Below are 12900 nucleotides of genomic sequence, written 5' to 3'. Positions count from 1 at the left end.
CCTACGCCGAGGCAAATCCCTGCACTGAGTTGGTATCGTTAAGAACTGATCACTTACACCAGAGACAGTGAGACGAGGCAGCTTGTCGATTCTCCTATTGAGTTTCTTTGATATCGCTTACATCATCTTTCCTGCGTATACACCATAATAATCAAGGAAGGCTACAGAGACAAAAAGAGCAGAACCGGACGAAGACGACGACGGACGACGACAACGGCAATAGAGAGGACAACAACGGCAGAGATAACAAAAACCTACATAAAATTGAGTCGCCAAGGCACTGTAAAAAAGTGATCTCTTTTCTTTTTGTCAACTTATCCGACAGTATGCTTGATGCCAAGAAACAGTCTCCCCTGTCCCAATTGCACCAACATCTTCTCAGCTAGCCTTGAGTTGAAGCATGGCTCAGAAGATGGGACTTCTTGTGCACTCTATATACAACCCGTAAACTCCGAAATCCCACAGTAGTCCCCCTTGCGCTATCAAATGCTCCTCTACTAATCGTCTACTGGTCATACTGATTCTTCGTGCCAATAAAACCCTCGTTCCTCTCTCTTCTCTTGCCCCTCACCTCCTTGAACCACTCAGTGAGGGTGTAGCCCCAGTGGCCGGCGACGAGCACGCCACTAACAACGTTGACAATTTTCATCAGGAACTGCAAGAAGCCGTCCCTAGACTCCTCCACGGACAGCAGAATCGGCTCGATGTCGTACTTGAAGAAGATGCCGGGCACGTTGTGGTCGTCGACCTCCTTGCTCTGCTCGGTAACGGCGTACTGGTTCGTGAAGATGGTGTTAGAGGTGGACGCCGACTTGCCGACGGTGTAGACGGTGGGCACAACAGAGAGGTAGTACTGGAACTTGTGGAAGTTGATCCTGGCGGCGTTGACGGTTCGGTCCAGAGGGTTGACAAGCGAGGGGTAGAAGGGGCCGAACGACATCTCGGAGATGATGTGCGAGAAGTTGAAAGCTGCAAGATGATTAGTACGACTCGACCCACGGCGCATGAGTTACAGCCAACTTACCAGCATGGTCAAGGTGCTCCCCAAACTCCATGTATCCGTGACCTCTCGCGGTGATGTGGAAATCGCCCTGCACCCTGTTCACGTCCAAGTTGCCGTAGATGCGGCAGCTGTCGCCCTCGCCCCAAAGCTTCGGTGTCTTGGCCCACTTGGCCCTCTTCTTTCCAATGGCAACAATGTCGTGGACGTGCTCCTCGCCGAAGCCCTCCTCCTCCTGCCACCCCTCGCCCGTCACGATCCTGCCCTTGGTGTCTCTGCCCAGGCGGTGGATACCTTTGTTGTCGACCCACTGCGACCAGTTCGTCTTGTCGCGCTTGAGCTTGCTGGCCGCAAGGATGCGGTCGCCGGCGGCGTCCTGCACGTTGATGTGGAGGTCGTCGCAGTGCATGCGCACCACGATGTCCAAGTTGATCTGCATCTCGTGTCCAACTCCCTTCTCAACGGCGAAGGTGTGCGTTTCAGAACCGCGCCACCAGCGACCGACCTCGGTCCAGAAGAGGAAGAGTGATATCACTGCCATGGTGACAGTCCACTTGCCGCCGCCCGACGTCCGCGTTACATATTGGGGTTTCGCCTTGGCTGCGAGAACCGTGTCAGCTCATTGCTTCACGCCGGTTTGTTGAAGAGCGTTGCGCGAAGGTGCGCGACAGTCTGTCGTGTGACTTACGGAAAGCATCGAAAGCGCTGACAATATTCCCCTTCGCCCCGAAGGCGTCGTCATCCATGCCGTGCTTCTCGTCCCAGCCGTTCATCATGGCTGTCTGAAGTCAATTCGATAACCTCGTTTACCAATGCCGCCAGTGATCAGCGCAATTGAGATGTGGTCGCAAGTCGCTTCGCTGTGTGTGTGTTGATCACTAGGCTGTCGCAATTCGTCGATGTGTCCCTTTTCGGCTTGTTGCAAATGCCTGCCGTCAAAACCTTGTCTCGTTACCGCATGCCTCGTTTTCGGTGCCTGTTCGCAAAAATGAAAGACTTTTGAAGCTGCCAGGGATTGTGTCGTCGAAATTCGCCTCCTGGAAAGCTGGTCAGACTACTCGGCGCAACTCTCGTGAAGTGGGAGGTGTCGTAGAAGACTGTCTTAAGGACACTTTATCCAAAAGTTATCTGCAGTTCGGGCCCCCTGTCCAGGGGTCCAGAAATGGTTGGTGCCGCATGTTAGTGCAGATGTACTAAGTGGGGCATGCGCATTGGAGCTTCCAACAGGGGTGTGTGCGGGAACGTCTCCATCCCACATGCATCGTCGCCACTATACACTTGTTCACAGCTCGACACCTTGATTGTCGCCAAAACAATTCACTTTCACATTTAACTGCATGTGTTTTTCCGAACAGTTTGGATAGCCACGTTTCATTGCTGCCTAAACCTACAAGTACCAATCTGTAATCTGTCATGAGAGCGTCATGAAACGAGCGTCACCTCGGACAACCTGAGAGACGAGTGATCGGTCCTACACTAACATGTGCGCTGAGTGGCCACCGTCGCGTGCCACTACCAACTACCGCTTCACTACTGTCGAGACAGGTCTCAAACGAAAAACAAATACCCTGATAACCCTATGAAATGAGACATGTGAGGAGAGCCAGACACCCTGAACAGACCACCGGTCACTCCGTATCCAGTGGGAAAGAAAATCACGAGAACGGCCTGAGGATGGTCTACTTCCTCAGCCGCCTCTGCTGCTCCTCAAGGAACTCTTCGTCGGAAGCGTCCAGAATGTCGTACTCCTCATCGGTCATGAAGCCGTCATCGGAAGCGTCCCACTCCTCATCCTCACCGCAGTCCTCAAACTCCTCTGCCTCAGAGCTAGTGGCAGGGGCAGCCTCAGACTTGATCTCCTCGTGGATGCTAGAAATCGGTGATTCCTTCTCCAACTTGGGGAAAATCATGTTGCTGCTCTGCATCTCGACAGGGACGCCCTTGGGCTCTTCAACGACGGGCTTGGGAGCCTGAACGCTAACATCGCACCAAAGTCTGTGGCCAAACTTGAGACCGTCCTTGGTGGTCAGACGCCAGTAAGAGATGATCTTACCCTCGCGCGCAGGAGTGCGGAGGAGAACGTTGAAAGCAAATTCCTGACCCGGTGCAAGAGGTGCGTAGCAGACAGTAGACTCAGAGGCAGAAACGAGCTCGGAGATACCGGCAGGGTGGTTAGAGTCGACGTGGCCCATGTAGTCTCCGCCAACAAACTTGACAGAGCATCCGGCAGGCCAGGCAACCTCGCCGTCGTTGCGAAGGACCCAAGTCTGCTCGAAAACATGATTAGGCGGCAGGATGGTGCCATCAGCGACGGTGTCGCGAACGAAGACAGCCGCGAGATCTTGCTCGGTGATAGGCTTCTCAGCAACGGCGGCCACCGGCTTCTCCTCGATGACTTCCTTCTTGACCTCAGGCTCCTTCTTTACTTCTACCACGGGCTCGGGCGTCTTCTCGACGACCTCCTCCTTGACGGTAGGCTCCGTAGGCTTCACATCAACAACAGTCTGGACAGTGTTAATGGATGCGTTGGCAGTAGTCTCGGTGGAGCGGGAGCTGGTGCGGCGGATGTTACGGTCGCCCATCTGATGCATACGCTGACCATCTCCGCGCTCGCCAGTGGTAGTAACAGTGACATGGCGGACAGGCGTCTTAAACTTGACCAGAGGGTGAGTCTTGTTGTGGGTGTTAGCCGGGCTAGCCTCGCAGTTAGCACAGAAGTCGGTGTCGTGGCACACGGTGCACTTGTAGCGAACACCGGTGATATAGGTGGGCGCGTTGTGAGCGCGAGCGCACAGGGGACCGTCACAGCAGATGCCGAAGTGGACAGAGCGGCTGACAGCGCGGCTACGAACCTCCTCAAGAGGCTCGTAGATGGGAACGAAGCGGTGGTTGGGGTGAACGAATTTGGAGTTCACGATGCAGTCAGCGCAATAGTCCCAATCAGGGCAGTCGAGGCACTTGTGACGGACACCAGCAATGTACTTGTCGCAGCCGTCGCAAATAGCGTTGTGGCTCTGGTTGCGGCCAGGAGACAACTTGATCTGGATGTGGCTGGGGACGTGGGCGCCCTCGACAGCAGGCACGAAGGGGTGCTTCGGGTTGTGGCCGTGAGAATCCTTCTCGAAGCAAGCGTGGCACAGGTCGAAGTCCTCGCAAGAGGTGCAGTGGAGGAAGCTGGCCTCAGGAAGCTCGGTCACGCAGCAGTTGCAAGTGCGCATGTTATACATGGCGTTGCTGAAGACGGGGAGAATTCTCTCGGGCAGCAGCTGCTGGACTGAAACCTTGATGGGTTCCTTGACTTCCTTGGTAGCATCCTTGGCCTTGCTCTTTATCTTGGGAGCGATGGTCTCCGTTGTGCTGTTGATAATCTGGCCGTTCTTCACGATACGCTTGATGAGCCAGTGGTCGGCACCGTAGCAGGTGATGCCCTGGTCAACGCAGTCTTGGCAAAGGTCAAAGTCGCCGTCGTCGCATGTTGAGCAGTGGTAGTGAGCATCAGGAACTGTCTGGTCGCAGCTGTTGCAGCAGACTGCGAAGTTGGTGTTGGGGTGCGTGAGAGCAGGGCAGCGTCCCCACGATGATCTAGCGGGCGTGGTCTCGGCGCCAGAAGCGTTTGCAAACCACTGATCGCGGGCGGTGATGCCCTCAGAAACGGGGATATCCGGGGTTGCTGGTGCCTCCTCGTCGTTGATCTTGGCGTGTCTCCTCAACAATGAGGCGAGAATAGAGGCCTCAAAGTCAAGGCCGGTATCGCTAGTGGGCAGCTCCTTCTTGGGCTCAACATCAGACTGCTGCAAGTCGACGAGTGACTGAACTGGGGGCTGCTCCTCAACCTTGGGTGGGACGATCGGGGTGCTGGACTCGGGAACATCCTCAACGGACACTGGCCTAGGGGCCATCTTCTCCTCAACGAGCTTGGTGACACGGAGCTTGAGCTTTTGCTTGGCCTTGGCGGCGCGGTAGAGTTGCTTGTAGACTGAGACGTTTGACTTGTCGAGGGTGATGTACGAACCAGCCGAGTCAGAGTATCTCTCGAGAACTACATTATCGTCCTGGGTGACAGCCAGAAGAGCGCGAACCTATGTGAGGCCGTGTTAGCAAGGTGTTTCCACCACAAAAGCCCCAAAACTCTAATAATGGCGGTGAAGAGTGTAACTCTGCGACGTGGCGAGACGTCGCAAAGAGACTCAGAACGTGGCCATGAGAATACAGGCAGGTTGGCAGGCAGCGGAAGCAGCGGGTGAATGACGTACTCTCTCTTCGAGGGTGCTGGGTCCCATATCTCGCAGAGGCAGCTTGTGGCGGCGGGTCATTCCCTCGAAGTTGATCTTCAGGGTGACCTGAGTGTCTGGCGATGTTGTGTTGTTGGAAGCCATGTTGAAGGGATGGAAAGGGAGTGCTGGGTATCGATGATGTGTGTCGCGGTCGGCCGGCGGGGAGGGGATGACGGCTCTTGCGGGTGTTTCACGAGCTGAGCGGGTAAGCACGGTGCACGAGGCTCGCTCGGTCGGGGTTGGAGGGAAGTTCTCCTTTTCCAGACGACGGGTAGCGTGGTGGTATATGTATTGGGGTGGTCGACAATGGATGTGAAAGAAAAAAGAAGATGAAGAAACGGGACAAAGAGTAGATCAAGTGGTGGAAGACGAAAAGCTGGACAAGCGGGTGAGGGATGGGGTGGGAGAGATAGTGACTTAAAGGATGATGGGGGTCAGTCGTCAGGTGGAGAAAGAAGGTGAGCAGGCGAGGAAGTACAAGCCGGAGAGAGACTGGACAGGTTGGCTCACACTTGGGGTGGTCTTGCACCGACACTGACCAGGGCGTGGTCTGGAGTGGAGGTGGAGGTGCCGGGTGGGGACACTGTGGGAGACTAGGCGGATGATGCGTAGCTGTCTCTGGAAGGTGTCAAGGACGCAGGACTCAAGGTGCCGAACTCGACGGGGACTGGACGAGACCTTCCTGCGTTGAGATGCGGAACGGTGCGGTACTGGGTGAGAGCTCCTGCAGGTGACTTGAAGCTTGTACTTGGGGAAAGGGGACTGGAGGACACTTATGTACGACCAGCGAGTAGGGCGAGGCCGAAACCGTGGTGGCCAGAGGCAGAAGGCATACAGACAGAGCCGGGACACATGGACACACCATACACACTCACACGCGCGCTGCACACACCACGCAATCCAATGGCAATGGGCGATGGCCACTGCCAGGCAGGAGAGCGGCAGCGTCACTCGCACCCGCTGGAGCTGGGATTAGCACGTCGGTGTCGGGTATCTCGCGGTGATGGAGGTGAATGCGCACTGGCACTGTCCCGAACCCGGTGTGGATTTGGGAGGTGGTATTCGTACATGCCTTCCATACCTTACAGCGTAAGGTACCTACCTGCCTGGTAGTGTAATAAGGTCCCTTGGTAGGTAGGTAGGTAGGCAGGCGGGTGCAGTTCCATTGGTGGTGACTCTTGGATTTGGAGACGACCTACGGGCTGGCTTTCCCCAGGCAGGACACTAAGGTACCTAGGAAAAGAGAGGGGCGAGAGATGCGCTAGTGCAATGTGGTTGGCTGGGATGGCACCGAGGGGCTCATGTCTGAAGTGAATGGAAGTGCTGCGGTGACCACCTCACTGTCCATTGACCATCGTACAGAGTGAGTACAGGCGGGCAGTCACTGCCTAGCCAGAATGGAACTGCGAACTGCTCCGGCGCAACCTTGCCTCGGCGGGGACGGCTGGGTTGCAGTACGCTTGCGGAGATAGCCTTCGCCGCGAGCCAGCCGAGACATCACTAACCGCGACCATGTCCAAGTGTCAGGTCTACGTAGCGCATCTCGGGTCGCACGCCGTCTCTGCTTAGCACTTCTTCGCCATCCATGCCCGCCCCCTTCGGGAACCACAAACTGCTCACATGTCACCAATCTAGGGCCCGTACCTGGACTGGACTGGACTGGACTGCGAGACAGACAGGCAGAGAGGCACCCGTAGCGACAACTCAGCTCAGCTCCGCGTTTGACACGAGGATTATTCAATCACCATGGAACGACTTGGAAAGAGGCGGTCAGCCAGATATCTGGCCGAGCGCTCTATCACACGTCCTCTACCTTGCCTTGGTAGCTGCCCATGGAAGCTGCCACAATATTGTTTCGCCTCTTGCCCAGGCACCTTGACTCACCCAGCCAAGGTGTAGCTTACTGTTTGGCTGATGCACGGCAACATTGCCTCGCAAATCGAATCCCCCCGATGTCGCCTCTTGTCGTCGCCCCGTTCAGGCAGGCAGTCAGACGACGACACAAACAGCTGCAACAAGGCCACCCGGAACCTCGAATCCTTCCCTATCTTTGCCTCCTGTTCCCTTTCCCACCCCTCGCCCTTCAGGATTCGCACCTACACGCCCCCCGGTTGGGCTGTCTTCTGCCCATTACCACCTACCCCGGCTGCTCTGAGCAAAGACGCCATACCCAGTTCCCATTGGCACATGACCGGGGGCTGCCCTGCAAACACAAGACTCGGAATGAGGCGAACTGGAGCCTCGCCGCAAATGTTCCTATGTTTACTCACTGCAGCAATGCAAAATCCAGGAAATGGCGTTCGTTCGCCGGATTCTGCGGCTTGGTTGGAAGAGCCTCCTTGGCTCCTTAATCTTCCATCGACTTTTCTCTTTCCTCTCACACAATGGCATCCAGCGTTCAGACGTGCCATGTCACCATGCTGGCTCGTCCGCGACATTCTGCCGGCCCCGTTGATACGGTGCTTTTATGCAACCCATCGCGGCCCCCGAAGAGGCAGCTTGCTGCATAATTGCATGAGCAAGTCGGTCAGTCGGTCACTCGCCTCAGCGATAACACAATACAGCTGCCCCCGACTCTCCGAATTCGCCCATGGATGCCCAGTGCTGTGCCTCCTCAGCAGACGCGCTGTCTCGCGCTGTCTCGCAATCCTCTCCAATGCAACTATGCAGACCATGTCGGGGCTACCTGCACTCGAAAGACCGAGATGAACATTGCACTTGATGCGCTGGATACCACGATGCGCTCCGTAGAACGCCAACCTCATGCAGCTACCGCGGCCGCGACCACATCCGCATCCGATCTTAGCGAGCCCGGCGAGCTGGACGGTCTCGATCGGAGCACGTCGTTGGAGGGGCGGGTCGTCGATACTCCAAGACTCGGTACAGTCTGTTCGCCTATCACCTGAGCAGCCTCATTACTCGACGCTGCATTGAACATCCACCCGTTGATACGATACAGTCACGCAGCACGCAACTTGCTGCAGCAGCATCAGCAGCACGCAATCCTACCGTCTCCATGGGCTTATCGGAGCCAGTGGAGGGTAGGAGAAATGATGTGCAACTAACCAACCTGGAAGGACGGAAAAGAACCGCCGGGCCCAGTGTCTTGACTCGCTCACGTGGCCCTTTCATCCGTCACAGATCGAGAAACCATCTCTGAACTCAATGGCAAGACAGCCAAACAGCTGCCAGCGAGCCAAGCTCCTTCAGCTTCTTCATCTCAGCCAGCCAGCTGTTGCTGCCGTGCTCTTCCCTGCAACCCAGCACTGCCTTCATTGCCCTCTAACCTACCTCCTTACCCAAATTCGAGTAGCATGCAATGCGTCTCCCGGGCCACCAGGCAGTAGAGCGCCAGCCTCGCATTACACTTCCTCTGACAAGCGTCCGTGAGATTTACAAAACAGGGAGGCGCGCATACCGAACGGCCAGCCAACCAAGTCAGCAGTAAAAGCCGACGCGACAACTCATCACCAAGAGGCACGTTTGACGACGGCGACGACCAGCCAACAAGACAGCTCCGTCGGAGGCGGGGAGCTCTCGGTGAGCAAGCAATTAGCGTTCAGCGGTTGGCTGGTTGGCTGAGATCGACAGATGGCGGGGATAAGCAGGACGACATCAAAGACGACTGCAGCACGTCCCCCAAAGGTCCGAGAGCGCGGCCTGCCATGCTTCGACATCGGCCTGCAGAACTGATAATGACTCCCAGGCAGTAAAGGTGCCTCGACTGAGGTCTGTTGTTCAAACGCTCACGCTGCGCGCTATCCGATTAGCCCACGCTGCTAGTCATGCGAACTCAACCCCCGCCTTTTTCCCTTTCCATCAGAGTTCATCCACGACGGCGTCCCGCCAAGAAAGTGTCTCCTGAAATCGCTGCATTTCGAGACACCTCTGGTCCAGCTTGAACATTAAAAGTGTAATCGACTTTGAATTCAACACGTCAAGATGCGCCGCCTCCGGAGTCTCCTCAACAGGCAAGCCGGGCAGGAGACACCCCTCTCCGGACCCGAGGCTCTTGAACCCCAATTCGGACCCCTCTCTCCCTCCCACCTCCCTCTCGCCGTCGCCGCCTACATGTAGGGCCCGGATACTTTCCTCCACCCCTTTACCCCGCCGTCGCAAGCCAGCCTCATCCAATGTTCCTAGGCCGAGATACGTCAGGCAAGGCACGGACAAAGTAAACCTTCCGCTTTGAAATCATCCCATGAATCAAATAGAAAGGCAAGGCAATAGGCAAGCTTACTGCCACGGTACCTCCTTTTCTGTGGCGGGACACACAATCGAATCTTGGCCCGTTGCGGAAAGTAAGCTTCTCGCCCCTCTCTCTCACTCTCTCATTCTCACACACGCCCCCCTCCTTTCTTCCGTCTCAACAAAGGGAAGTGGTGGACAAATAAAAGTCGTTCCAGGCTTTCCCGAACCTACGTCATGCCATTGTCTCGTCCCTCACTCCGCCCCTCCTCGCAAGCCCCCACGGTCAAACCAAAGGAAGTCTCCCATTCTGAACAAGACTTTTTCGTACAAAAAACCAACCCGTCGAAAACGACGGCCTTGTTTCAGAAGTTTCCAAGACTCGGGCGAATAAGAGGGGTCGAATGGGAAGGGGAAGGGTAACGGAGCCGCCGCCGCGATGAGCCGCAAACGTAACAGCTCGAACGCGTGGTTCCTCGTGCCTGGACTGGCATGCTGACACACCCAAGCATCAAGCTTCTAGTAAGGTAAGGTAGTGTACGTAGGCTATTCCAAAGAATATACACAGCCCAGAGAGAGCGAGCACAGCAAGGTAATTGTGGCGTGACTTACCCCCTCCACCTGTAATAGTATTACGCACCCGTCCATCTACCTGAGAACGGGGCCATCCATGGACATTAGAAGACCTCGATAATGCGGTTTTCAACCCGAAAACCCGGAAACCCGGATAGTCCCCCTTTTTTGCTTTGGTGTATGTGTACGTCATGCAATCCCCTGACGAGGTTTCTGTGTTTTTAAAATTGGTCCGAGGGCGCAAAGTGAAGCTGTCGACGGACGGAGATGTGATGGTGTTTGGGTGATTTCTCCCTTGCGACGGCGATCAAACTCCATGAGCTCTCGCCCACATCGAGAAGGCGGGCACGTCAACCACGCAGAGGAGAGTGAGTTACGGATTTCGACTGATATGGCCGTGTGTAGGTTTCTGGGTGGCTGAAATGGCTGCCTTGCTTTCCACCCAGCACACTCCTCCTTTTTTGCCCTGTGTGAGAGATGACTGGCGAGTGAATGAGCAAGAAGGGTTGGGAGACTTCTTGTGCTTCCACCGTTAGACGTGGCACTCAAGCTGTTATGTTTGGATACGTGGATGAGAAGAAACTGATCCAATTGTACTATGGCAATCCACCTCCAGTTGTTGTAAATGCGATTTTGGGTTGACAGGGTTAAGTGGCTAGGAAAACACGGCGTTGGAGGCGCCAATCCCACGAGAAGTCTAGCTCTCATTCTTCATTGCAGACCAACAGCATTTGCTACAATCACGAGCCCTCCAAACGACTCTAGATGGGTTCACGATTCTGGGACATAGAGCACTGGAGGCTTCAACTCCCATTCTCACTGGCGGTACATCTTACAGCACTTTTCATGATGCAGATCGCACTTATGTTGAATATCTCTTGAGCTAGATGTTTGCTACCTAAGTTGGCGTGGATCACCAGGTGTTCCATCACTCAGAGATGGGAATGCTCCCCCGATATTAAGAATAAACAGGTCCTTCGTAATCGAGGCCCAGGTATCATGATGTAAGAAAACCCCTGAACGAAAGCCGAAAACAGCCGCCCGATAACTCCATGCTTCTGTCTTTCTCTGCGTTCTTGCCTCCCTCTTGTATGTGCGTAATGCCTTCGCGGTCTGACCTTCTCATGGCTCGTAATGTTTTTGATGTACAGAATGGATTGACGTGGGCAGGATGATCCTGGCCCAATTCCTCTCTCCTCGTAAGTCGGTATACTGAATGATGGCTCACTGGCCATTTCGGTTCCTCTTGAATAAATGCTCATAAGGCTCGCCGGCAGCCTCAAGCGCTGCGGCTTTCAAAGAAAGATCGCGTGATTTCCGCATCCACTCAGTGGCCTTCAGCCAGTCTCCATTCCTCCGCACGTAGCTGGGAAGCTCCTCCACCGGTACGTCGCCGAAATCCATAGGTCTTCGGTGTGACCATGGCTGCGGCGGGTTGGGTGGTGGCTTCGGCGGGTCCTTACCCCGTCGCGCTGCCAGCGCCCTCGCGATTGCCTGCCCAGCTTCAGACCGCTCCTCGGCAAGTCTCTGCTGTTTCATCCGGTAGGCTGCCTTGCCAAAGTTAGCTTTGCGTCCGCCGCGAGCCTTGATCTCTTCCATCTTCTGCTCAAACCACTCGTCAGAGCGGTCGTGAGACCAGTGGATACGGGGATCGAATCTCATGTAGAACGGCCTGTGTGCTTCCTCTCCGGCTGAAGCGGAATTGGGGCGAGTAGGAGCGGGTGTGATGAAGACTTCCGGGGGAGGCGTATCCGCTTCAGGCTGTGTGTAGATCCAGGTGTCGAATTTGTGTTGGTCAACAGTACGGCAAAGCTCAACCCGCCGCTGCTCGCAGGTCAACTTCCTGGACTTTGGAGGCCTTGTGTGCCATCGCTCAGTGGAAACTGAGAAGACTTGTTGATGCTGGATGGCAAGGTTGGGGCGTCGCGCCATGAGCCCTGTGCTGTGATTCTGCCTGGCGTTGGTTGCCAGACCGTTGATTCCGGCATCTTCGCTTTCCTCACTAGGTTCTCGGATTGTCTCCCCAGGTCTGTTCATGACGAAAGGGTTATCGGAAGCAAACGTAGAAGGCCCACTGGGGTCTGGGACGAAGTTGTGAATGTTCGGAACACTACCATGCGCAACTGCGCCTGTCGAACGCCTCGTTCCATCTCGAGACTGCGGCGAAGGCCCTGTCTCTCTCTTAGTGGTAAAGGCAGCGGTCGTATCTTCGTCGGTGTCTTCTGAGTCCGAGTCTGATGTCGAAGTTGAAGCCGTGTCCGAGATGCTTGCTCTCTTGCGCTTAGCTGATGAAGTTGTAGGTTGCGGGAATGGGGGCGCGGTTTTGATACTCGTCGGAGGAGGCTGCAGCCCTGATCTCACGATTGGCAGGGAGCGGTAATCTATTCTGCCCGGGGATGCAGCAAATGGCGTGAGAGACTTTGTCAACTCTTTAGACTTGCTTCTTTGACGGCTGGCTTCTGGGCGGGGCTTGTTGACGCCATGGTTGGTCGTTGATTGCGACGAGGCTTGTGATGTTTGACGTGAGTTTTGTGAGGCTGCACGAGCGGGCGGGACAACCTTATCAGCTGCGGAGCTGGTTTTCGGAGCTTTGCGTTGATCCTGGCCATTTGTCGTAGTTGACTTGGCAGACTGCCCTCCGTTCTGCACTACCTTGCCCGGCGGGAATTTGTCGGGGCTCCTCGAGGTTGGTGGCATAAATCTAGACCTGGTATGTTCTTGAAAGCGAGGCGCAGACCCCACAGTGGGTGACACAGATGATGGGTGGTTTCTCTGCACAGAAGGCCTGGAAATTGACTTCTTAGCTGTAATGGCGTGCTTATGGAGAAGATCAGGAGGGAAGTTGGTATTCCTGACTGTTTGCTG

The 12900-nt window shown here is 55.4% G+C and overlaps 3 protein-coding genes across 3 annotated transcripts; all 3 read right to left on the bottom strand.

Moving 5' to 3' along the window:
- Window positions 1-505: 505 nt before the first annotated feature.
- On the bottom strand, window positions 506-1773 carry COL26b_013003 (uncharacterized protein; the record flags this gene model as incomplete). The annotated part of the gene is made up of 3 exons (XM_053185631.1): window positions 506-969; window positions 1025-1600; window positions 1689-1773. 3 exons carry the CDS (start codon window positions 1771-1773, stop codon window positions 506-508), a joined length of 1125 nt encoding a protein of 374 aa, XP_053030424.1.
- A 906-nt stretch (window positions 1774-2679) lies between these two features.
- Window positions 2680-5376, bottom strand: COL26b_013002 (uncharacterized protein; the record flags this gene model as incomplete). The annotated part of the gene is made up of 2 exons (XM_053185630.1): window positions 2680-5079; window positions 5254-5376. The coding sequence occupies 2 exons, from the start codon at window positions 5374-5376 to the stop codon at window positions 2680-2682; spliced, it is 2523 nt and encodes an 840-aa protein (XP_053030423.1).
- Window positions 5377-11259: 5883 nt separating this feature from the next.
- On the bottom strand, window positions 11260-12518 carry COL26b_013001 (uncharacterized protein; the record flags this gene model as incomplete). Its single annotated transcript, XM_053185629.1, has 2 exons — window positions 11260-12320; window positions 12473-12518. The coding sequence occupies 2 exons, from the start codon at window positions 12516-12518 to the stop codon at window positions 11260-11262; spliced, it is 1107 nt and encodes a 368-aa protein (XP_053030422.1).
- Between the last annotated feature and the right edge of the window lie 382 nt (window positions 12519-12900).

Source organism: Colletotrichum chrysophilum (assembly GCF_026319265.1).
Source record: "Colletotrichum chrysophilum strain AFK26 chromosome Unknown scaffold_200, whole genome shotgun sequence".
Lineage (NCBI taxonomy): Eukaryota > Fungi > Ascomycota > Sordariomycetes > Glomerellales > Glomerellaceae > Colletotrichum > Colletotrichum chrysophilum.
This window is presented reverse-complemented; position numbering and strand designations above follow the sequence as displayed.